The sequence below is a fragment of the Protopterus annectens genome, chromosome 11.part0 (assembly GCF_019279795.1).
Source record: "Protopterus annectens isolate FY-2018-M chromosome 11.part0, PAN1.0, whole genome shotgun sequence".
In the NCBI taxonomy this organism is placed as follows: Eukaryota; Metazoa; Chordata; order Ceratodontiformes; family Protopteridae; genus Protopterus; species Protopterus annectens.
The window spans coordinates 380835027-380862062 of record NC_056745.1 but is presented as its reverse complement, the minus strand read 5'-3'; the positions used below and the strand labels follow the sequence as shown (position 1 = coordinate 380862062).

Below are 27036 nucleotides of genomic sequence, written 5' to 3'. Positions count from 1 at the left end.
GCTTGGGAGACCATTTAAGGATTGTGATGGGCTTTATGAGGAAGGGTGTCAGAGATGAAGTTGTTGACAAACGGGGATACAAAAGAACTGGAGTTGAAGCCTCTTCTGAAGGAGGAGGTCTTGGTACCTTGAAAGGAATGAAATCCCCAAAGAGTACTACTCTGCCTTTCTTTTCCTTTTCTCTTTTTGTTTTTCTCTTTCTTTCCCTTTCTCTTTGCTATTTCTTCTGCTCTCTTTTCTTCAATGGAATCTGATTGCAAGAGTCCTTTTAAGATTTATTCCATCAGGCCCAAAGTGGACATATGGAATAATGTAAGATATTGCATTCAAACTGAATAAAAGCAGGAAATACTGTCTAGCAGCATTTTGAGAGAGAGAGTTTAGCTTTTATGCATTGTTTCTGATATGTGTAAACTTGGACAAGCTCATTACCTGTGAAATTGTGTAACAGCTGTTTGGACATAGAAGTCAGAAGAAGAATGATCAGCAAGTATATCTTCAGCTACTGTACTTTTTAAAGCATGTATTTGGTATTTCTTTGTGCAACTGTATAGCTGTTTGTACACATAACTGTACAAAGGGCATTGCTGAATTTTTATTTCACATAATGAATTTTAATACTAAACATTACATGTTTATGGCTGGTGTATTATTCATTAATTTAAGGGTATGTGTATTGAGTTGGAATAATAGCATCTGTGGGCTACTGCCTTTCAAACAGTGATAGTTTTATCCATAGCTACCAAGCACTTACATTACAAATGGCTTATACGAAGGCTAAACAGTATTTGTGCTCTTGGTGTGCTAAAATAGTCTAAGCGATGCCAGTGTTACTGTAAAGACAGGGGGGGGAGAAAGATCTTGCCACAGAAGATATATTATTAGCTTTTCCTGGAATCTACTGTGTGCATGTATTTGTGAGCAAATTAACCTTGGACAAGAATTTTTCTTTGCCTATGCGCATTTTCATCCAAGTCTGCAGACCATCAAGTCCTCTTCAAATAGCTCTTGAGCCTATCAATTCTTTTTTTTAAATGCCTCTATTAAATTATCACTTAAGACATAGGCAAATATACTTTAATAGAAATTAAAACAAATCATATTAACATTTTTCCCATTTACATACATTATACATCACATATCATTTCTTTGTGACAATCATCAGTCTCAACATTACATAAATTACTGAATTCCTGCTTTCCCTCAAACTTCACTTCTCCTCCTCCTCTTGAATATTATTATGTATGTATTTTTCCCATAATTTTCATTTATTTCTATATAATTTGCTCTTTCCCTTTTCTAAAGATCCCACTTCCAGTTATTTTATTTCTTTTATAATATTCAATACTTTGGCTATAGTTGGTTTAGACTTTGATTTCCATTTTTTAGTAATTGCTTTTTTAGCAACAAAAATAATTATACTTAATACGACCTTACTATGTCTAGTCAATTTATATCATGTGTCCCAGCTCAAAATAATAATTTCCACATTAAGAATCATTCCCTTAGTACAGCTATTTGCTCACTTTCTGACAGAATACTCTGTAGGGATCTTTTTTTAAATCTGCCAACTCATTGTATTTTCAAAACATATGTTCCTAGTTTCCTCTTTCTTCCCCATCACACCTCCAACATTTGCTATCCACCTAAGGAAAACGTCTTTCAAGTCAGCCTGGGGTATAAAATACCTATGAATACACTTGCAAGCAAAGATCCTAAAACTTCTGGACATTATTGCACACTTGGTGGCCATACACATTCCCCACATTGTTCTTTTGTAATTTTTTCCCAGTCTCTCTTCTCTGTCTTTTCTAACCTCCTCTGGTTCATGTTTACAGTTATCATGCAATATTTTATACACTCTACTAATTTTACTATTTTAAATAGCAGTTTCTGTTCTAGATTCAACTAAAAACTGTACCAGAGCAAGCCTTTAACTTAAGATTCCCCCTGTCCCTTTCTCTTTGCCTATACTCTGATATCAGTCCTTGCTAGAGAAGGCAGTTTCTAGCCTGCAATAATCCAAATATCTTTTTGGCCTCATTCCACTCTCTTACCTTTCTTGCTCTAGTTATTTTCTTTCAATATCTTGGTTCCCTTGCAAGTTTTTCCAGTAAATTCCAGCACCCTCTTGCCTATTTTCTGTCATCTCTATTGGCAAAATCTTCTTTCTCCATTCTCGTGTTGGCTTAGTTCTTAGAATAGTTTCTGCTACTTTACAAATATAATATTTTGTATGTTTGTTATTATTCTCCTTTAGGATCTGCATCCAAAATACTACTCTCTCTCTTTATTCCTTGAATCCCCCCCTGACTTCATCGTCATCCCTTTCCATTTTGAATTCTAACATTCTGCTTGTGTTATGTATAGGAGCCTTAACTGTGCAGCTCTAAAACATTCCTTTAAATCAGATAACCTAAATCACCTTGTACTATTAGAAGGATCAGCTAATCCCAATTAACTCTTGTCCCCTTTCCCTCCTAAATAAACTCATTCAACTCTTTATTAATAATTGTCCACAGCTTTTCCTCCCACTGATAAAAATATGCTTGACCCATATATAAAACTAAAGAGACCAAAAACATTTTCACTGCTTGTATCACACTATCCAGATCCATACACAAGAGCTTCCAGTTTCTCAATTTTTTTATTATATTTTGTTTTCTCTCTTCCCACATATCCTTAACTGCCATAACAGAAACATTTTAATCCATACTGCTAAATACTTCATCTTATCATGATAGGATAAATATGGGTATTGCTGAACCAGTCTGTGTGAGAGTACATAATCTATGGCTACATACAGCCTTTGTTTTAATCTTCATAAATTGTATATCCCCAAAAAGACTTGAAACTGTCAAAAATGGCCCACAACACTGACACTTCCTTTTCTGGACTTATCAAGTACAAAATACCATCATGTGCAAATAAAGCCATTTTTTCTTGATTAACATACCAATTAGATCACTGAATTTCTGAGTCCATTATTTTATTTGCCAATGGATCTACATATAAAGCAAATAACAAAGGGAAAAGAGGACACCCCTGCCTGGCACCTCTGTTCAAACACAATTTATTAGAGAAAAACTCTCTTACTTTGATTCTTGACTCCCCTCCAAAACTTCAGATATCCTCCTAATAAACCTTATTATTGTATCAGGGAATATAAATGCTTCCAACTGCCCTACTCATAAAACCTAAGATTACTATGTCAGGTGCTTTCAAGACCACCAATAACAGTAGTATTCCTTCACACATTGATTCCTTCTGTATCATCACCGTTCTATTAATGTTGTCAAATGTTTGCCTCCCCTCCACAAAAACACACTGATCCATATCTATCAATTTTGGCAATTTTGGCAACACTTTTACATTCCTATAGCTTGTATAAACAGAAACACTTTATAATCATGGTTTGAAATTGAAGTGGGTCCATGTGAAGTTAGGTCTGATGGGTCTTTACCATTTCTAAGCAATACAGCAACCACAACTTACTTCCAAGATGTTAATGCCCCCTTCTTTAAAAAACTGTTAAACAAAACAGAATTTTCCAGATCTTTATCACTTTCTTCCCTCCTAACTTCAAAACTTCCACAGGAATACCATCTCTTTTTGGAGACTATCCTGAAGATATCCGTTTTTATCTCATCTCCTATCTTAACTGTTAGTTGCTGAGCAGTATCTACCTGTAATCTTGGCACAATTAAGTATTTCATAAATATATCCATTTGTGCTTTTTCAATGTTCCCATTTCTCTAATTTATACACATTTTCCTAAAATTTCTGGAATATTTCTAATACCTTTACAGGATCTCTGGTTATTTTTCTTGTTGCAGGCTCCCAAAGTTTGGTAACAACCCTTTGTACTTTCAGTTGCTTAAGTTGTTGTGCTAAATGGTTTTATGTACTGGAGTTATTATCAAAAATATTATCAAAAATAGTTGCTTAACAGCAATCTTTCTAAACTCATGCATATTATCTAAATGTCCCTTATTTTCTCTTTAGCACTATGCATTTGTGCCTCTTGTTCTGTGAGATTCCCTTTATTCTGCAGTAATTTAGCCTTTGTCATCCCCTCTAAGTAATTCCCATTACTTCATAACCATACCACACTCTCTTATTTTTGCTCTGTTTTTAAAATCCATTTTCATTTTTTTTCTCCAAACATCTTTATTAAATTTTCACATATGAAAAAGGCAACCTCACATTTATATAAATGAAAACTATACAGACTGATACCACTTTAGTTGCAGTTTACATCAGACAGTACTGAAACAACTATAGTTGCAAACATTATACATCACTTATAAACCATCCAGTCATTGTCAGTTAAGAAATACATGGCTCTTTCAAATCCTGCCTCTTAAACCTTGTTCCTGCTCTGCACATATTGCTCCCACAGTTCCCATTTTTCCTATGTAGTTTGCTCCTTCCCTTTTCTAAACTTCCCAATTTCATTTGTTTTATCTCTGCAGCTGTGGTGGTGGTGCTGCGGTAGCATTGTCGCCTCACAGTTAGACGTTGCCCGTTTGATTCTCAGTTAGAGCATCTTCTGTGTTGCGACATGCGTGAATGGGTGTTCCTTCATTGAAGGTTGTGCGTTAGGCTTGGCAAGCCAGCACGTAAAAATCTACTGCCAATCATTAGCGGACCAGAGTTACGCTGTGGCGACCCCTAACCGGGAAAAGCCGAAAGACACAAACAAACTATATTCACTACTTCTAGTAAAGTTGGTCTAGACTTTGATTTCCATTTTCTAGTAATTGTTTTTTTTGGCAGCCACCATAATTAGACTCAGCAAGGCTTTACTATTTCTAGGCAATTCCGATTCTGTAGCATAACTCATCTCCCGAGTCAGTCCAATCTGTTCACCCAGCATCTCTGGCAGAGCGGTCTGCAGGGAATCCCAAAAGTCTGCCAGCTCATTACACTCCCAGAAAATATGTTTCCAGCTACCTCTTTCTTGCCCATCACACCTCCAACATTTGCTATCCACCTCAGGAAAAATTCTTTGGAGTCTACTTGGGGTATAAAAAGACCTATGTAAACACTTCCATGCAAAGATCCTAAATCTTCTAGACTTTGCTGTACATTTAGGAGATATACATATCTCCCCCAATTGTCTCTTTGTGAATTGCTTATCCAATCCTTTCTAAGCTCATCTGACTGATTCTTATAATCATCATGCAATATTTTATATGCTTTACTAATTATTCCTTTTTTAATGTCAGTTTCTGTTCTAGATTCTCTTAAAAACTCTATCAGTGCTGGTATTTCATTTAGAAGCCCCCTATTTCTTTCTCTTTGCCTGTACTCTGATATCAGTCCTTGATAGGGAAGGCAATCCCAAACCTGCAGTCCACATAGATTCTTGGCCTCTTCCCATTCTATTACTTTTCCCTTTCTAGTTATTTGCTCCCAATACCTTGGTTCCTTTGTCAGTTTTCTCCAATAAATTCCAGCCTTCTCTTGCTTACTACCTGTATCCCTATCAGCAAAATCTCTTTTTTCCATTCATGTGCTGGTTTGGTTCTTAGAATACTCCCTGGTATTTTATGAGTATCTAAACAAAGCAAAGGAACCGGGGATGCAGGCTCACAATATTTTCACCACTTCTGAATGAATAAACACGTAGCACTAAGATCCAAAAAGCAAAAAATATATATATATATACATATCCTTAGCTGCCACCAGAGTCATTTCTAATCCATACTCCTGAATACTTCATTTTATCATGTCCCCATAAATATGGATATTGTTGGACCAATTTGTGTGTGGGTACATAATTTACCACTATTGCCTTTATTTTAGCTTCATTAATTTTGTGTTCCGAGAAGATTTGAAACTGTCTTAAAATGTTCCACAACACTGAAATGTCCCTTTCTAGTTCTGTCATATATAAAATAATATCATCTGCAAATACAGCCAGCTTTTCCTGACTACCATACCAATTCTATCCTTGAATTTCTGAGTCCCTTACTTTTTTTGCCAATGGTTCTAAATATAATGCAGACAACAAAGGGTAAAGCAAACAACCCTGTCTGGTTCCTTTATTCAAGCAGAAATTATCGGAGAGGACATCACCCACCTTAATTTGTGCCTCTGGTCCCTCATATATTCTTCTAATCAACCTTATAATTGTATCAGGGAAAGTAAATGCTTCCATTGCCCTGCTCTTGACGTCCCAGTCTATTCTGTCAAATGCTTTCTCTGCATCAAGACCCACCAATAAAAGTGGTACTTTCTTACATTCTGCTTCCCTCTGGATCATCAATATTCTATTAATATTGTCAAATGTTTTCCTCCCCTCCACAAAACCACACTGATCCATATCTATCAATTTTGGTATCACTTTTGCCATTCGTTTAGCCATTATAGACATGAGCACTTTATAATCATGGTTTAGTATTAAAATAGGCCTGTAATGAAGCTGGATCCAATGGATCTTTACCTTCTTTAGGTATTACCATTACCACCACCTTCTTCCAGGATGCTGGTACCTTTCCTCCTCTTAAAATACTGTTAAATAAAACCTTCCAAATCTTTATCAGTTTTTTTCTCTCCTAACTTCCAAACTTCCACAGGAATACCATCTATTCCTAGGGACTTTCCTGTAGCTTGGTTATACATAGCCATTTTTATCTCATCCTTTCCTAGCCTAACTGCTAGTAATTGAGCCTCATCTACCTCTAACTTTGGTATATTTAATTCCATAAACATTTCCATTTGTACCTTTTCTTGATTTCCACATTTCTCTGCTTTATACAAATTTTCATAAAATTTCCAAAATATTTCTAATACTTCTACAGGGTCTCTTGTTATTTTCCTTGTTATAGGCTCCCTAAGCTTGGTGACTGCCCTTTCTACTTTCTGTTGCCTGAGTTGTTGTGCTTAAAGTTTTTGTGGACTAGAATTATTATAAAGAAAAAAAAAACAGTTGCTTAACAGCAATCTTTCTAAACTCGTGTGTATTAAAGAGGTAATCCTTTATTCTCTGTTTAGCATTCTGCAGTTGCTCCTTTTACTGTTCTGAGAGACTCCCCCTATTTTGCAATACTTTAACATTTGTCAGTCCCTCTAAATAATTATTGTTACTGTTCAACTACGTCTCCCATTTTTTATTTCTAACCTAGTTTTAAACTCCACTTTAATTTTATCCCACTCCTTGGCTATGTTTTCAGAAGATAATTCTGTCTTCTCTAATAACTCCTGAATTAATTCCACAACCCATTCCTTAAATTCCTCTCTTTTCAACTGATAGGTGGGAAAGGGCTAGTGTCTCATTTTTATTTCATTACCTTGCATTTTTATTTTAGTTATTATTGGTGCATGATCTGAAATAGTTATTGGGTGCGTTTGAAGAACCTCAATTAAATGCACATCTTCCTGTGTGATATAAAATCTATCTAGCGTAGCCTAGTTTTTTGTATCTCAGTTAGTAACATGTAAATTCACTCCGAACTCCTAGTACTGAACTCCCATCTTCCATGCCAAACATTTTCATAAATTTCTTCAAAAATCTACCCTTCTTTTTTATATTTTCCTTTCTAGGCCCCCCAGATACATCTTCACTGTTGCAAACCAAATTCCTGTCTCCACCTATAAGTAATATTCCTTGCTGAAAGCTGATTATTTCTCCCAGAATTTTCTTAAGCTCCATAACAGTTTTAGGGGGGATGTAAATGCATGCCAGTGTAATCATCCTACTTAGTCAATAGCCCCTTAGTACTATGTATATTCTATTATCTTTTTTTCCTTCTTCTATCACTATTGGAGCTCTTCTTGCAATTAATAAAAGTACTCCTCTGTTCCTTTGCTCTAGATACTCCACTGAATAACCATCCTGAAAAGCTTTCTTTATCAAATTCACATGTCCAGTTTTTTCCAGGTGTGTCTCCTGTAGCATAGCTATTTGCACTCTACATGTTTTAATATAGTTCACTAATCTTTCTCTTTTATATTTATATGTAAGACCATTCAGACTGAAAGACATTACAGAAAGCGTAATTTTCTTATATAGTTATTATTACTACCTTTTACATATAACTGCTCTTTTGCTAAATGTCTAGCTCCAGCTTTTATGTTACATGTATACACTGTTTGGCAGGTTGGTCTTTTATATACTTGTTTCATGTCTTATGCATTTGCGCCTATGTCACGTCTTAGGTAAATTTTTGTTTTATTGGAAGCCCTCAAACAGAACAAACCCCCCCCCCAAAAAAAAAAAATGCCTAAAACCTATGAACTTAACAATAACACACAAAACTGTGTACATCTGCAAATACTGAAGTTTTTGCTTCCTAATAAGAACATAAGTTCTACATAGACAGGCTAAAGTTAACCAAAAAGAAAGGTTAGTCGTGCTAAGATGCATGGTAATTAGTACATGCTACTTGATTTTGTATATCTTTATAACTCTCCTAGTTGATAAAATACTTTAATGCTTTCAGTAAACACTTTCTCTAAGCCACTTCTCTTTATCAAATTGTCTTCTAGTGACATGCAAACCAGACACAAAACTGCTAAGGTACATTGTTTATCAGAAAAAAAGCCTTACAATATTTAATATTCTTTTTCATTTACATGCTTTGTAATAAACTAGTTACTGGATAATGCCTAGAGTTTGTACCCAGTCATTTCCCTATGCAAGCATGGGGAAAAGCACACTGATTTTTATTTTGTCATACTCTCTTAACCAGACCCTTCCGCTCTCTCTATCTCCTCCCCTACTTACTTTTTTCACCTTTCTCAAAATTGAACATAGAAAAAGAGAGAAGTGTGAACAAGAAAAAACAAAAGCACCTGTTTATAGTAGTATCCCCACTGCAAAACTCCATTTTCATTTTAACCCACTCACTAGACATAACTCTGGAGATATGTCTATCCTACGTTATAACTCTTGAATAATTTCCACTACCCACTCCTTAAAATCCTCTCTTTTTAACAGGCAGTTGGAAAAGCGCAAGTGTCTTGTTTTTGCTTCATTCTGCTGCATCTTTATCTTGGTTTTTATCAGTGCACAATTTGAAACAGATTTTGGATGTGTATGTTGAAACTTTCAATTAAATGCACATATTCCTGTGACATATAATTTATATCTCATTTAGCCTAGTTATTGTACCTTGGGGAATAATATTACAATTCTGCCCGAGATCCTATTACTGAATTTACATCTTCCATACCAAATATTTTCATAAATGTCTTCAGAATTCTACCCTAATTTGTTAGGTTTTCCCTTCTAGGTCTCCCTGATACATCTTCATCATTGCAAATTAAATTATAGCCTACATGTATAAGAAATATTCTCTGCTGAAACTGATTATTTCTCCCCAAATTTTCTTAAGCTCTTTAACAGCAGTTTTTGGTGGGACATAAATACATGCCAGCATAATTCTCCTCCTTGGCCAATAGGCTCTTACAAACACAAATCTACCATTACTGCCTTTTTTCCCCTCTTCCATCTCTATTGTAGCCCCACTAGCAGTTAGTATAATTACTCCTCTTCTCATTTATCCTTGATATTCTGCTATCCATTCTGAAGTTCTTTCTTTGTCAATTTCACATACTCATCTCTCAAAATGTGTCTCCTGCAGCACTACTTGTACTCTGCAGTTCTTAAAATAATTCAGCAGTCTTTCATTTTTATCTATAGCTGTAAGACCATTTACATTCCAAGATAATATGGATAATTTAGCCATTATGATAAAAAGCTACTGTTCCCAACTATTAGACGTGAGAGTTTTTTAATGTGCATTTCCATAGTTTGTCTTACATGCACACACTGTATGGCAGGCTGATCTTTTATGCAGTTGTTTCTTCTAACCATTTGAACTTATGTCACATTTTTCAAGACTTTTTTTCTGATTTTAATGACAGTCTTCAAACAAAAAAAAAGAAACTAAATACATTTTCAGAACATCCCATCCCCTATTAACTTAGAAGAAACACAAAAAACTGTCCATCTTGAAAAATGAAGGGTACCCTCCAGATAGGAACAATTGCCCCAAATCGACGGCCACACCCACAGACATTACTGAACCTAAAATAAAGGTCACCCATGTTAAAGTGCATGCCACAGCCTATGTTCCCTCTTACACTGATTGTTGTCTGTTCTTTTATTATCTCTGTTCCCCATCTAGATATAAAAACAGCTTGAATGCTTTTAGAAAACATTAACTTTAGTCCTCAAGAAAAAGTAACTTTAAGTAAAACTAAATTATACACTGTTCTATTCTTCTTCTTCTTTCAGCTTTTCCCAGTTAGGGGTCGCCACAGCAGATCACCTGTCCGCTCATGATTGGCAGTGGAGCTTTTACAGTGTCGAGTTGCCACACACACACACACACACACACACACACACACACACACACACACACACACACACACACACACACACACACACACACACACACACACACACACACACAAGATTTATTTTCAGAAGAATGAGAAGCACATCCCCTTTTGTTTGCTGGCTCATTTTTGTTGGATAAACTTTTTCATGGCCTGTTCTGCATACAAAAATGTCTTTGATCCTACAGGAAAGATATTCTGAAGACAGCTGGATACAGCAGCTTGAATCTCACAGTTGCTTTTCAACACTGCCTGATTGCCAAGATAAATTTGCTTCTCTTTTGCCTGGTGTACAGTGAATAATCATTTTCACAAATACTCTGTTGCATACTTTTTCCTTCTGCCACAGTTTTTTCAGGATCATCTATTTCTGCTGGTATGATTGCATCTTTACTAACACAGGTCTTGGCTGCATTCTCATGGCCAGGTTTGGAGCATACACCTGATGTGCCTTCTCAATTAACAAATCTTGCTGTGGAATACCAGTCCAGTTGCTTATTTGTGATTTTACAAAATTAATACTGTCTGTTCCTTCCAGTTTTTCCTTTCCAGCAGAAAATCTCAGGTTTTCTCAGTGCACTCCGTCTTCTAACCCTACCATTTTTTGAAACTGCTCTTTTTGAGAAGTTTCATACTCGGCAATGCTTTTTTTTTTTTTTTCAACCTCTGGTTTTCTCAGTTTTATTACCTGATCTGAATTTGTAAAGCCTTTTCTATTTTTCCAGCTCTTTGTTATTTGCATTAAAATACTCCTTCACTGTGTTTCATTTATTTTAAATTACTGGAAAACATCTCTTGTACCAAAGCTGAAGCTTTAACTGCTATTTGCTGCAGAGCTACAGGAGTCTTCCGAGACAGTGTTTTCTCTTCACCCTTTCTTATTGATTTTCTTTCAGGTTCTCTAAATTTCTTTTCTGCTGACTTCCACACAGTGTACTTACCAACCTGTAACTGAATTTTACTCAAGAGGACAATGTCACTGGCTGTTGTTTCTGTTTTTCTTTTTTCACACTGGGACAGCTGGAATTAAGCTGATGATCAGGGTTCAGCCATCTAGGAAGTATCTAGCTCCAAATATTCAAGCCCATCAATTCTTGATTCAGGGTTCTATATGCACCAAATGGTTGATGACCAGGAGTGCCATCATTCAGAGAGCCATAAAAAACTTTGCTCCCTTGTCAATGCCTCTTTATCCATCTGATGTGGGGAAGATGTCATCATCCAAGTGGCCTGAGGGTGAGGTTTCCACCTTCTGAAGACTGAGGCCATCATGTTTAAGGACAGACATTAACTGTCCACAAGACTGTACAGCAGCATCTCCCCTTTGCAGCTGTTAACACCCAAGCCAGTGCCTATGGGAGCACTTCCTATTAAGCCCTAACTCCACCCCTAGATGGCTGATGTGACCATCTGCATCACCACAGGGGCGTACTATGCTTTGCATAATTGCATGTAAGACTCCCATCAAAGGCTTAAAGCTCCCAAGCTCATGTCCACAGTTTCAGCTGTTTTCATTGTCATATAAGAAAGTGAAGTGAAAAACCACAGCCACTCCCTCTTTCCTCTAGGATGGTCAAGATGGTTTTGGCTGCTCATTCCCAGCACCTCTGCCTCCCTCCACCAGGTTTTCTAGTACCTGAGACACTATTTGTACTTGGGTCATCTTAGTCATACATAGAGTGTTATCCCTGTAAGTCACACAGCTGAGCAGTCTTGTCTAATTTTTTCAGTTACTAATAGTAAGACAGTACTGGAAGGCATTGGCTGGAAACTCAGTCAATGAGATCCTGGGGTGCCAGTTTTATAAATCTGCTCTACTTTTCAGCTATTTAGTGAAAACTCATTTGGCTGAGGCAGATACTGACTATAACTAAGGTAACAATACATAGCTACCATACAGATTCTCAAGGTCAATTGCCCTCACAAATTATTTGGTAGCCAGTGGTACAGATTGTGAGATGTCCTTATTATCACATATTAAACTGGTGCCAGAGATGCAAATTTTAAGGCCATACCTGAAGATAATTACCAGGCATTTTAAACATAAACAGTTTATTACTTTCTTCCATGATCTAAAATTAGAAGAACCATGTATCATATAAAATGTTTCAATTTCTAGTGAATATCTTCAACAATATAACAATAACATCAACCATGACACCCACCTGCTGAAAACAAACATCAGACTGTTTTGGGGTATGTTCCACCAGAGTCAGAACATGCTCAAACAATTTATAAATTGCATACGACTTGTTCTTGATAACATCATTTGCTGGTGGAATGCCACTGCTTTCTGGTTCATAAAATACCTTTTCCATTTCACTTTCAAGTGGCTCCACATTTACTGAAAATGTAATCAATGGAGATATACTACCTCTCAAATGTCCAGTGAGTACTGACTCTATTTACATTTCTGATGTTAGTAACGTAACCTCTTGAAGAGGTTCACTCTCCTAATTTGCCTGCCTTGCTGCTTACTTCTTTTTAGTCTTTTGAGCCTGGACTGGACCTGTTTTAGTAATATTCTTTCTGTCCATATTTCTTTAGGAGTATGACAAGCTTTTTTGCTCCTCTACTGGTTGAGATAAAAATCTGTCTATTGGCTACTAGCACTTAGTAGTAATCTGACTTGCTGACAAATTTGCAGTTTCATTTGCATTTATACTAACATCTTCCAAGGTCACCTTTCAATTATACAATGCCTTTTATGTAGTCATCTAAGTCGCTGTTAAAATTCTTAACTTTTCTATATAGTGAGAGTTGTTCCTCTCTTTCAGCCACACACTTGTAATTTCTTACATTTTACTAATTACTGTCACCCGATGAACAGATTCATTCACTTTATTAAACAGCTCACTGTTTTCATTTTTAACATTAAATTCTAGCATACTATCTTTAATTAGAAGTTCTGGCCATATTCAGAACTAGTATTACTATATTATATACTATACAATTATAATATGTTAATATAATAATATTACTATTTAGAATTACAGTTCTATATATCATCACATTCTAAGACAACCTTCACCATGATAGGTCCGAAAACAATCACTAGGAAATGACTTCTATGATCACTAAAGATCAAAACATGTCTGTATCCTTCATTGCTATGGCAGACACCAAATACATTTTTGGAAGGGACAAGCTCCCCTGCATCGCCTACATGAGGGCAAGCCCTCCAGCCCTCCAACACCACTGAACTTACATGTACCAACTCCACAGTCATACAACACTGAAGAATGGAGAAACTCCCCAAAACCATGTACTATGGTCCTGAGCCATTATTGCTTTTGCTTCAAGACTAAGCAAGTGATTCCTGGGCAACAGCGAATCAAGGAAACACAGGACAGCATATATAATCCCTCCACAGCATATGTATACCCCCCAACAAAACCTATGGGACCAATACCTATCTAATTCTATTGGGTACCATGGTTAGGCTAAAAAAAGGCTCTTTAGGGTTGTTAGCCTAGTATTTTACTAGGATACTATAATAATTTGATTACATCATAGAATTAGTATTTGCTGTTTTCCACACAGCAGCTCCCAGTTCCATCTCTCCACTTCAGACTTCAAACTCCACCTCTGGACCTCGTACTTATAACTAGAGTTGTTGTACCCCGCATGCAGTGCTCTACATTTATATGGAGTGAACCTCAAATGGAGTTTTTTTGTACACCTGGTCAACTTTTCCAAATCTAAGTTGTATTGAATATATGATAATGTACTCATATGTCTGTGGCATCTTATATAATACTGAATCATCTGTATTATGTTGTAACTCATCTCTTCCTATTCCTGTATCATCTATATTATCTACCTTTTAGCTTGATTGTACTTTGGAGCTTTTCTCCCTGGGTCTCCGCTGAAAATGGGCTTCTTGCCCAGTTGGACATTACCCGGTTAACAAATGAAATAAACAAACAAACAAACAAACAAATAAATAAATTTTTTTTCTCACATATGCAAAAAAACAAAGTGAAGAGTAAAAGATCCAGGACTCATTATTCTGAACACACACTCTCTCGCTGTATAACCCTCTGCACTCTAACCTTCAACCACAAAGAGATCAACTTCCTCAAATTCGTCTTACCCCTAATCCCATCTGTTTTCCTAGCAAATGCATGTGCACGACCAAATCAAACATCTCAGAAAAATCCAAGCAGACTGTATCTAATGGTAATCCCATCAAGTGCTCCAGTAACTCACTCAAAGTTTGAATAGGTTCAAATGATAGCTCCTTCTCTTCAAGATCCCATGTGGGTTGTTGTCCAGAAGATTGCAGTCCCGTAGGAAAGCAACAAGTCCTACCATCAGGATTTTCTCTATGAAATAACCTGCTAATACTGATAAGCTAAATGGCCTGCATTTCTGTGGATTTTACTGCTCTCCCTTGTATAAAAGGGGATTTCTTGCATCTTCCAGTCAACAGGTACTGGCCAATTAGTTGTTGAAAATATCCATCATGGAATCTGCCAGCACAATGGCAAGATCCCTCAGGAACCTTGGAGAAGTCATCTGGTCTACATAATTTATCTGACTTTAGGAAGGTCATTTCCCTCTCCACCCCCATCTCTATCCAGATAACTTTCCATTGTTCTCCTCACTCTACCCTACTTCCACCATAGCTAACTGGAGTTTTGTAAAGAATTTTAAGTCACTTGTATATTAAACTGATTTGTAAAGTTGCTTGTGTTAAAAAAAATTATCAACAGTGAGTTCTGCTGGACAGAAAAGAAATATACATTTACATCAGACTGTACTGCTGTAACTCAGGAAATGCATACATATTAACAGAGGATGCTGGAAAGGAAGGGGTTAAGCTCAGCTCAGCTTACCTTATGAAAAATAGTCAGAAATTAAATGCTTTGGTTTAGGCCATAAAGATTTTATCTCAGAGGCCTGAATGTAGCCAGAGATGAAATGTCTGGTCTGGGAGCCTGCTATTTATTGTCCTTAGTGGTGAACTAATTGCTACCCTGGGGTGCCAGGCAATGGCTGGTTAGTCTTTACAAGAAGGATGAAAGTATTGCAACTGTTTTACAGTCTCCAGATACCGTAGCAAAGCGCAAGGTGTGTATTGTGACACATCTGTGTTAGATTCTGGTTCAGCTTCTAGTCAGGGGGCTAGTTTTGGAACCACATAATCAGGTGACCAGATGTCATGTCATTCTATAGCTAGCAATGAAATTATTTTAGATATTAGTGAGAGATGTGACAGTGAAACTTAGCACTCTGTTATTGGAACTGACACAAGACACTCATCCATTTCATCTTGCCTTGCTTCAGTAAGTAACCAGGGAATTATAATTATTCAGTCATTTGGGAAAATAGTGAGATTAGCTAAAAGTTTTGTTTTTCTGTATCTGTCTGAGTCTTTCCATCTGTGTTATTTTTTATATTTCCTGTGAACTGAAACTCTAGTGTTTATTGTAAATAGATGTTCAGTATTTTCATGTTTTCTGTTTTATTATTTATTATTAATTATATCTAAACCTTTCACTGTGGCTGGTCTTTTAGAAAATACTTTAACCTTGGAGAGGAGTAACTGCATTTATTTGTTGGCACTGTGGGCTTCATGCTCCTGAAAGTCTTGCTGCTAGGTTAACATTACCACTTGTGTAGTGTTCATTTTACTAAGAGTGATTGGGTACCCTGGTAAGAGTCTTAAAGTAGCTGGCTGGTGGCAGTGAATCTACCTTATAGTCTGGGCAGAGGGGACATAGCTGGTAAATCTGTGCCAGTCTTTCCCAAGTGTGTGTGTGTCTGTGAAAATCAAATCTCAAAGTGTGTGTGTGTGTGTGTGTGTGTGTGTGTGTGTGTGTGTGTGTGTGTGTGTGTGTGTGTGTGTATGTGTGTGTGTCAGCTACTTGGAACAGGGGCACAGAATACTGCTTTCTGCAGCAAGAAAGGTTAAGCCTTATTTGGGGCATGGAGGAGGAAGACCAGCCCCAGGACTGGGTGTGCTCCCTGTGTGCTCTTAAGGGAAATTGTGCTTGGTGCAGAGGGCTACATCTGAAATTAATGTGTGTATCTATTTTTGTTCTAAGTGAACACTCTCCACCAGTGTCAGTGGTAAGGATTGAGGTTCCTTGATTACTGGTCCAGAGAAGGAATGTCACACTCCTTCTTGTTGAAGTCTGCTAATTCCTTTTTAACTTATGCCTTTTTTGTTTTCAGCTTTTTTGCTGCCTTTTTGCTTGCCTACTTGCAATGTGCCTCTTCCACCTTCCAATAGCTTCTTCCTCCTTTATGCCTTTTGCTCTAGCTTCACTTCCCTTATGAAGTTACACTGCTTTTCTCCTCTGTTTCTCTTGAGCCTCTCCCTGAAGTCCTTGTGTATACTCAGCTTACCTTAGCTTATTCACTCACTCAGTTTGCCCCATACCTCTAACTAATCTTTGACCCTTTCCTCTACTTCAGCATAATCCAGTATCTTAAAGTTCCACACCTCTGTCCCTGTTGTATTTTCATATCCTCCTATAACTCTAAAATACACAGTACAGTAAACACTGCTGGCAAAGTGCATTTCCACATGGGCATCCCTGTCCACCCCCCTAGTTTGGTTAAAGACCACATCCAAAATTATATCCACTCTACTGCAGTAATTCACCAGGTAGATGAACACCCTCAGAGTCTAATACTTCAGTCAGCTCCAACTCTCTTCTGCACTCTGGAGATTGGAATCTCCTAGTATACACTGAGATGATTATTCACATTTATGTATATAGCCCACTTCTTAACTGACTTCCCTGCTCTTTATTCCAGTCTTTCATCCTCCTCCCCTGATCTGTCTTGGAAATGATGGAATACACTGATCCACCAGCAATACATTGCTTCTTCTACTTTAGCTGCCACTGTATTTAGCTCATGTACTTACCCTTCTTACTCTACTACCTCTTCTTTAGGCACTGTTCCTCTTCCTCATCATCTCTGACCTTGTCTTTGATGCCTTCCTTTAGGCAGGCTACTATTCCACTTTCATCCCTCTCCCCTCTATCTCTCCTGAAGAACTTATACATCTTATGTTTTAATAATCCTTCCTATGACACCAACAATGTCCATGTTCCCCCTTCTTTATTATTGTTTGTAGCTTCCCCATTCATATGGACTCCTTACAAGGTATGGCAATGCTGCCCAACCATGCTCCAAGTCAACTTTGCTTATTTCTCCACTATATTCAGTTTCTTGTCTTCCCTTTGTTTAGCAACTAAGTGCTTATGCCCTTCTTCTGCTTCAGTGATACCCCATCCATCTTGATTTATATGTAAAATTGAGTTTTACCTTTTTAAACTTGGCTCTTAGTATCTTTGCCACTTGCGGACTAAGATCAAGTGTACCCTGGTACACAGCTGGTCTCCTCTGTTAGATCCCCCTCTAGCATATACCATTCCCAAGACTTTTTTCCTTGTCCACTGTCACAGCCAGCCATTATACTCCATAATTCTCTCCCTCCTCTACATAGTAGCTGTTGGTGCAAGTAACATGTCCAAGAATGCTAGCAACAAACTCCTCTCCTGGCTTTTGTCTGCCATCTAACCCACCTTGGTTTTTGCTACCTGAGCTGTCTACACTGACAGATCAGTGGTGTTGATAGAACACAACTCCTTCCTAATATTTTAATTATTTCCTTTTATGTGTAAGTCTAAGCTCTGAAACTGATTTAATTATAACATGGCTTTTCTAGCCTCCGTTGCCAAGACTCTTTTTCTCTAGCTGACAGTTTCAAATCATTAAAGCTTTCTTCTTTGTCCCTACAAGAGCTGAAATCTCATCTATGTCCCATCCCATGTCAGCATCCTCCATCTTCAAACCTTCTCCATCCTGTTTTTCACTCTCACTCCTAATCAATACCTGGGATGTTTCTCTCTCTATATATGCTGCATCTGAACCCCTTCCCATCCCCTTTGCATAATTACCACAAGGACTATCTACTGTTTTGTCTCCTTCATCCACTATCCCTCTTACACAACTGTATATATCTCATTGCCTAATTCCCTCAAGCTTTACATGTGGTGCTGGTTCCTTCAGGGTCACTTCTGGCTCTGTCTCCCTTTCATCTCTTGCGCTGCCATCTGTCTCCGCCCTTCTACTCAGGCTTCTTTTTCCTTGTCTTCTCTTTTGATGCTATCCCTTCTACTTTCTATCTTAAACTTTCTCATCCAACTTAAATGTAAACCACTGACAACTTCTGTCTTTCTCTACCTACCTTTTCTTACTGCTGTTTACTGGCCTCCTGTTTCCTCTTCCACTCCAATACCAATTTATCATTTCCTCATCTGATCAGCCACATTAATAACATCACTTATGTCTCATATTTTCCTCTGAAGAGTTCACCCTTTTTCCATTGTACCCCATAACATCTACCAACCACAAAGCTCCCTGCTTCAACCCCTGCCTCATACCTCGAAATGTACCTTCCTCATAGTGTGTACTACCACATCCAAACTGTGCTTTTCTTCTCAGTGATGTGCATGTGTGTGTGCTTACTTACAGCAAGGCATCTGGACAAAGCCATAGGGCAAAGGCCCAAAAATAGGGACAATTTTTAAATATTCCTCCTACAAACTTAGAAAGTTGACAGAATAACATGTTTTGTGCTAGCATGAATTTTCTGAAGTTTATGAAGTCTGAAACTCAATTGTCTATCATTATTTTCTAATTTGAATCTTTAATGATTTGCCATTAATTTGCCATAAAACTAAAATTTTATGAAAAATGGACCAAAAGTATGTAACAAAAATGTGGACATTCTGCGAAAATCTGTACAGTTGAGATGTATGGCACTAACATGCAGATCCGATTACTGTTTGCCAGGTATAGGAACAGTAAATTTTGCCTTAGCTGTAGTCTGTTCTCCAGTGGGAACTTTTTCAGTCTACAGATCAGTACAGCCTCTGAGCTAACCTTTCTAGTTCTGTTAATCTATACTAGTGGACCACCCTCGCTCAAGAACCCCAAAAGGCCATTTCTAGTCAATCCCTGTTACCAACCACACCTCTTGCCTAGCACCATGGAAGGACAATACCTTACCATTTCTCCAGCCTACCTGGTTGAATTAAGCATTTTGAGGCAATGTAGCAATTGCCTCATGTACACTGACAACCCACTTCTTTTACAATACTCAAACTCAACATTCAAGAGGTGCATCTACATAAAAAACACAGAATCAATGCTCCCATACTCATCAGTCAGTATACCTGACCCCAAGGAGGTTGTCAGCAGTCACATACCACCACCTTCACCTACCATCCAACCAGCACATAACTCCACATATGCGGAGGTCCTCTCTAAAAACCTACCCAAACACAAGCACACCACACACAGCTCATGTGTAGATAAACACAGTACACATAAAAACACACATAAAAACGAAACAGAGGAAAGAGTGCCCAAAGTAACAAGTAAACAAAACCAACACAGTCCTGGCACTCTAAGAGGTGGAAATAAAATTTCTTGACCACAGCAAAATGTGGAACCAACAGCTTTATTGCATAAACGCAATTACACCACAACAGCGTTTTTGTCTTCTGTTATACTTCCTCAGATGCAAAACGGATTTACCAAGCTGTGACTTCCTTTTATACCACGCACAATACATGCAATTATTTATTCAACCAATAAAAATCAATGCTTTAAAATCATTCTGTTCCTTAAAATAAAATACATTTAAAAAACCTCATGTTGACAAGTATAAACTAATACAACCTAATCAATTAACATTTGCACGTTACAAAATATGCAATCCAACAGTGAATAATAAACTACTTGTATTGAATAAAAATCTTACATTATATTACGAATATATAAAATTTAAAATGTATAAATATTAAATAAATAAATAAATATATGTATATGTGTATAAAAATCATATAAAAAATGTATATGAAAATGTATGAAAATGTATAAAAATATATACATGCATAAACATCCCAACTAAGCCACTAAATATTCAATCTTTATCTTATTTTTTTCTATACAATTTATTTATAATAATTTATACTTGTCAACATGAAGTTTTTTAAATGTATTTTATTTTAAGGAATGGAATGATTTTAAAGCACTGATTTTTATTGGTTGAATAAATAATTGCATGTATTGTGTGTGGTATAAAAACACACATACCAGTGTCTCTCCAGGTAAGCCATTAAAGCTTAACACAAAACCAAATGTACTAGTCATATGCGACTCTATTGTGAGACACACTGATGCGCCACTCACTAGGTTGGATAAGGAGAAGGTCACTGTTAGTTTTCTGTATGGTGCCAGGATCCAGAACACCACACACAAACTCAGGTCTCTTTAGCAAGTACTATCATGACTCTGTCATAGTACATAATGGTATGAATGACTTGAGATGTACCTCTCTGGACTAAATGAAGACAGACATGACTGAACTCTTGGATTATGTGTCCCAGGTATGTTCCTAGCATTAAGTAGTATACCACCCTCACCCAGGATGATGCAGCCTGGAATAACATAGCTGACAGACCTCGACGCTTTGCCAGAGATGGTCTTCACCTGCCACCCCTAGGATTTCAGCTTCTGGCAAAGTCTCTTGCCTCCTCCTAGTACCTTTTTAGGCAATGTCACAAAGTACAAAGTTTCCACTGCAAAATATTCCTCAAAAAACATCAGGGTCATACTGCTAAATGCTAGAGGTCTTAACCTAAAACTACACTTGTTGGAAGCTGCCCTCCCCTTGGAGGATGCTCATGTCTGTGCTGTCACAAAAACCTGGTTCAAGGATATGGGAAACACCCCAGCTACACTGGGTTATGACGCCTTCCACTCACTCAGACCATTAGATGAGAGCAGGATATCCAAAGAAGTAAAAGTATTTTTATTAAAGACAAATACTCCTTCAGATTGGTATGTCTAAATGAGTCCCAAGAACTTCTCCATGTACAACTCTCTGTAGCAAAAACTCCTCTTCAGATTATCACTTATAGGACTCTCATGACACCTACAGTGCGACCTGGACCTCTTGGAGTCTCTCAATATGCCAGCAAACACCCTGAGTTTGTGAGACAGCAACCCATCAATAGACTGATCTAACTACACCTGTACCAATGCACTCACCTGGAGATTCATGACCTTTGTAAACTCCAATACTCTAGACCAGTTAGTGGACACCCCTATTAGAGGTTCAAACATCCTGGGTATGGTACTCATGAACATGAATGATCATTGCACCACCCCAAGTGTAAAGTCGTCTTTGACCCTCCCCCAGCTGTAACTAAATTAAAACGTTTCTCCAAAGCAAACTGTAACCACTTACGAGACATTATTACTAGTTTCATAGCCCCTACCCCTACTGATGGCAAAGATACCTATGCCAAGGTTTATATCAATGCCTTAGATAAGCATCTCTACAGTTGCACTGACTCAGCTGTACCCAACAGGATACAATTAATTTCCTCACATAAGAACAAGCCTGTTTGCTGGACATCCACCATAAACAGGCTATATAACAGGAGAAAGAAACTGGTGTCCAAAAGCAAAAGAAGACAGTCTCCTAACTCAAAGGATTCCTTTATTGGACTAAGTAAGCAAATAAGACACCTAGCAAAAAAATCCAGACTACGAATCTAAACTGGTCTCCCCAGCTATAGGTAACCACAAGGCATTCTTTGGCTACGTCCGCAACCTTAAAGGAAATCCCAGATTTGCACTGAACTTGTTGTAAATGGCACAACATATACTGAACCTGGTGATATTAATAACCTGCTGGCAGATAGGTTCAGTGAGAACTTCTCCCCGTCACCGCCCAATATACCACAATAAATTACTCCCACATGTCCTCCCCCACAAATCTCTAAGGAACAGGTCCTTAATGACCTTTCAAAAGCAAAATACACAGCCTCTATGGGACCAGACAACATCCCTGGCTGTTTCCTAAACTGCTTACAGCAGGAGCTAGTGGCACCTCTAAGAACCCTCTTTAACCACAGTCTAAGCACTGGGTATGTTCCTGCAGATTGGAAAACTACCACTGTCATAGCCCTCCAGAAAGGGGGCTCCTCTACTTGCCCCACGAATTACAGACCAATAGGTGTGACCAGCCTCCTATGCAAGACCATGCACAGAATCATCATGGTCCTCATCAACAAGGATATAGGCAACCTCCAAACACTAGACCCATCCCAGTTTGGTTTCGTCAAAGGGAGATCATGTCTACTGAACTTGGTGGACTTCTTTGAGACAGTCACCAAATTCATGGATGAAGACAAACCTGTGCTTACTGCCTATTTAGACCTAGCGAAGGCCTTTGACAACATTCCCCACTCAGCCAACACTGATAAACTTACCCAACTGAATGTAAACCAGTATATAGTTAGGTGGGTTGTTATGTGGCTCACCAAAATGGGGGACTCTTCATCCACCTCAAGACCAGTAACCAGTGGAGTACCACAGGGCTTGGTGCTTGTGCCCCTACTGTTTGGAATTTAATTATCAGAAGTACAGGCAAAAACAAAAGGCATGTGGCTAACAAAGATGGCAGATGACTGCAATCTGGGTGCAATCATTAAATCCCCTAGAGACACTGTCACCCTTTAGGAATGTCTTATTCAAACCAACGATTGGTGCCTGAGTAACAGGTTCAAGCTAAATGCTAAAAATAGCATCATTATCATACCCTTAAGCAAGTGAGACATCCTGCAAAGTACCACATTAACAACAACACCTTAAGTACCCAATCTATGGTAAGAAATTTGGGCACACAGGTTGACAGCAACCACTCTTTCAGCCATCATGTTTCCGCAGTGGTTAGGAAGGCCTTTTACATTGCCCAACTCATCAATAAGGGCATTGCTTCTAGGAAAAAAGAGGTTATAATCCCCTCCTGTACTCCTCCCTTATTAGATCAACTATAGAATACAATGCACTCTTTGGTATGTACTTTGCCAGGCACCTCCAACAATTGGAGAGTCCTCAGAGGTATCTGACAAAGAAAATTCAAGGTATCCAACACCTGTCCTATGCTGACAGGCTAAAATCCCTGTCTCTATACTCTGTGTCCTACAGATTACTCAAGGGTGACCTCTGCCTAGCCTATAAGGCAACCGCTGTCCCTGCCCTGATGGAAATGGTACACATTAGCTGCACCCACTCTAGTGACCTCAACATGAGAAGCGATATTAACAGGACCTGCTGAAGAGACAGGTTCATCTCCCAAAGGCTCCCCTACTCTGGAATAAGCTTCCAATCCTAGTAAAACAGATTTTTTCATTGACCCTCTTCAAGTGTAATCTGGATAATTGGATGGGGAATCACAAATTCACCCCTGGTGTTTTACCTGTGTTCCTTCTGGATAGGGGCAGCAGATGTTGAGTCAGGTCTATTAATAGCATCATTAAAAGAGGGGAAAATTGACTAGGCTTGTAAGGGCCTCAGGGCTGTTAGCCTAGTAAACTCCTATGATCCTGTATGTGTGTGTGTGTGTGTGTGTGTGTGTGTGTGTGTGTGTGTGTGTGTGTGTGTGTGTGTGTGTGTATGTATATCTCTCTCTCTCTCTCTATATATATATATATATATATATATATATATATGTATACGCATACATACATACATTCGGTAGCTCCTGGTTCAGTGATCTGACACAAATGCACACTTCCTTGTTGATTAATCTATAGGATGACTAAAATAAACAAACATAGTTGCAGCTGTCCAACAAGTAAATTGATAAAAGGACGGGAATATGTACATATGTAGCTTTTTGTCTATAACCTATAATTTCCTAAAAGCTGAAACTGTAAGACATTGAAGCAAATATTTAATCTAAAAGATTTAAAAATAAATAAAACAAGCAAAATGAAGAACTATTTTTTCCAGAGGAGGCAAGCCCCCATACACGCCCCCGCTACCGATATATGTATCGAGATTGTACTACAGTGGGTAAAGACAAACTCTCAGTCCACAGTATACTGCAATCTCGCAAAGCCAATTAATAGAGTATTTTTGAACTATTTTGCTGATATTTCAAGCTCTTGGACTTTTGACAGTTTGAGTGTTTGATAAGAACCTATATCTGTCTATTTATCTATATCAATATTTACACATACACACACACACACACACACACACACACACACACACACACACACACACACACACACACACACAGAGTGTGGATATGTGTATCTAAAAGCAAGCAGGTTGCAAAGGTATTCTCTGAAGACATTATCTGAGAAACAACAAAACCATTTCATTACAATGCTTCATGAGTGTGTGAGAGATATATTACTGGCCAATTTCTGCTCCTTACAGCTGACCATCAGCTGCTCCCAGGGTCTCTCCTCATCTGTCTGTTCTTCTGAACCTTCTTTTGCTCACCCAGATTGTCAATGACCAATGTTCGGGCCAGTAAGGAGCTTGAGGCATGTGGGATAGCATCATATCATCTTTTTCTCTTTTCATTTCCACCCTTGGATACGCTGATAATACCCCATGGGTGGGCTGTGCAATGAGCATCAGCACTGTCCATCCCCTCGCTTCTGCAAGGGGCTTGTCATCAGCTGAATGCCCTGTCCAGCCCCCGGTAGCACTACACACTGCTCTCTCTCCAGTCTGCACCAGAGAGATCAACACATCAGTATGCACTGTGCATGCGTGCTTCCCACATCCTCCTGGATGGGCATGTCCATCCTTCCCCTCCTGTACACTGAAGCACCTGAGCCAATATTCAAACTTGGGTCACCTGAGCAATAATCAGAACTTCATCCCTCTATGCCACTGGCACAGGCTGAGAGTTGTATTTAAACTATAACATTAAGTGGCTAAAAACAATCCATGTGGTCAGGCCATCTATCCAGTGACCAAAAGAAAAAAGATAAGAAAAATCATCTTGCATATTTTAACTATGAAGACAAAATGTGCCGCTGTTGCCAATTTCAAATATTGATCTTCCTACCTTTTACAGGACTCCTGTTATAATTTATACAAGTTCCATAAATGGAGTCAAACTTCAAATGCACACCTGTAATGAACATTAATATACTAAACAATGTGAAGTTTAATATGCTGGCTCACTGTCCACTTGTTTGTATTATTGCTGGTCACTGTTTGAGAACCCAGAGACTCCCCATACTCTGGAACAGAATGCCCATACATGTCAAGCAGAGTGCCTCCTTGGCCCTCTTCAAAAGGAACCTTGACGATTGGATGGGAGATAGGAAATTCATCCCGGGGATCACATCAGTCGCCCTGCTAGACAGGGGTCCAGAGAAGTAAATATTGTGGGAAGAAATATCCAGGGAATTGTTATGGCTAGGCTTATATAGGCCCTAGGGTCGATAGCCTAGTACCATCCTATGAACCTATAAGAGTTCTGTCATGTACTTAGTTCTCATATTTAATCATATTCCATGTTAATACCCTAACCTTAGAGCTACAGTCTGCTAGATGCTTTAAGGAAATCTATTGACAGTGTTCATGCTGCTGTTCAAATAAGGACACTAAAACATTAAACCAGTTTAATCATATGATATCCTTTTTCTTTCAGGATGTCAAGAAAAGCACTGCCTTTTATGTTCTACCCTTTCTTAGGGCTATGTCCTTGAAAATTATATATTATTTAAATGTTCCAGATTTTTAAAAGGTATAGCACTTTGCAGAGTTGTGTTAAATACAGCATGTCAATTTTTATGAAACAAAAGTAGGAGATGAAAGGTAGTTTACTAATAACAAATATATTAGTTCTTAGTGCTCTCTTTTTACTATGCTAAGTGATAATTAAGAAGAAAATAATATAAGCTAATATATTACATTCTATGTCACTCCAGCTTATTCAAATATACAGAAACAGTCTGACATATATTTACAAGACTCTTCTGAAGTCTAAGAATTATATGTTTTTGAATTGTGTCAGATGATGCAAGCAGTATTAGTCATTCTTATTAAAAAAATATAAAATTAAATTAAATAAGCTCCACTTACCAGCCAGTCCACTACTCCCACCTGCAACACCGTCTTGCTGCCTATAAACTTCAAGCTGGTGAATTAGCTCTGTCTTTTCCTTCTCTAGCCGATCATTAGTGAGCCTATGAACAGTTGTTTATTATATGATGAATGCCTTATCAGATTAAGAAATTAAGTATGCTAAAGTACATACATTTACGTCAGTCCACTACAGGATGTAAAACTGCTGCCACTCAAAGAAACATCAGAAAGAAGATGGGAAAACAAGGAACAGATTTAACATTCACCAGTGACAATGATGCTGTTACGTACAATGTCCTGAATGAATGTGTGCAAGTATAAAGTTAATACAGAATGTGTGATACCCTCATTTTTTGTATCTATTACCATTCTACACCTCCTTCTCCCTCCATGTTTATCTCATATATATTTCGATAATTCTACATACAGTGTCCTCCCCGTCAATAACTTCTATGCCTCAAAGCATAGTATGAGACACTATCTTTCAGAAAAGATGCACATCATGATTATTTTTATTGCACATGCATGATATTTGTAACAGTATCTAAAGATGGCTTTCTACTTTAAATAATGCTGTCATTCTTCAGACTGCCATGTTAAACCCAAATAAAAAAAAAACTCTACATGAAAAATATTGTAAAATCTAACTGCTCAGCTTGATTAATCATCTTGCCCTCCCCTTTCACTTTCTTGTTCCATTGTCCAGAGTTTTTCAAATTTTTCCAACTGTTCTAAAAA

At 37.9% G+C, this 27036-nt stretch overlaps 1 protein-coding gene across 1 annotated transcript in view; it reads right to left on the bottom strand.

Moving 5' to 3' along the window:
- The window catches only part of CEP290 (centrosomal protein 290), a 3346332-nt gene that overhangs the window by 64492 nt on the left and 3254804 nt on the right, over positions 1-27036 (bottom strand). Inside the window, exon 51 of the mRNA XM_044087863.1 lies at positions 26296-26399. Coding sequence (XP_043943798.1) covers positions 26296-26399 — 104 coding nt within the window. The remainder of the gene's footprint in view (positions 1-26295; positions 26400-27036) is intronic.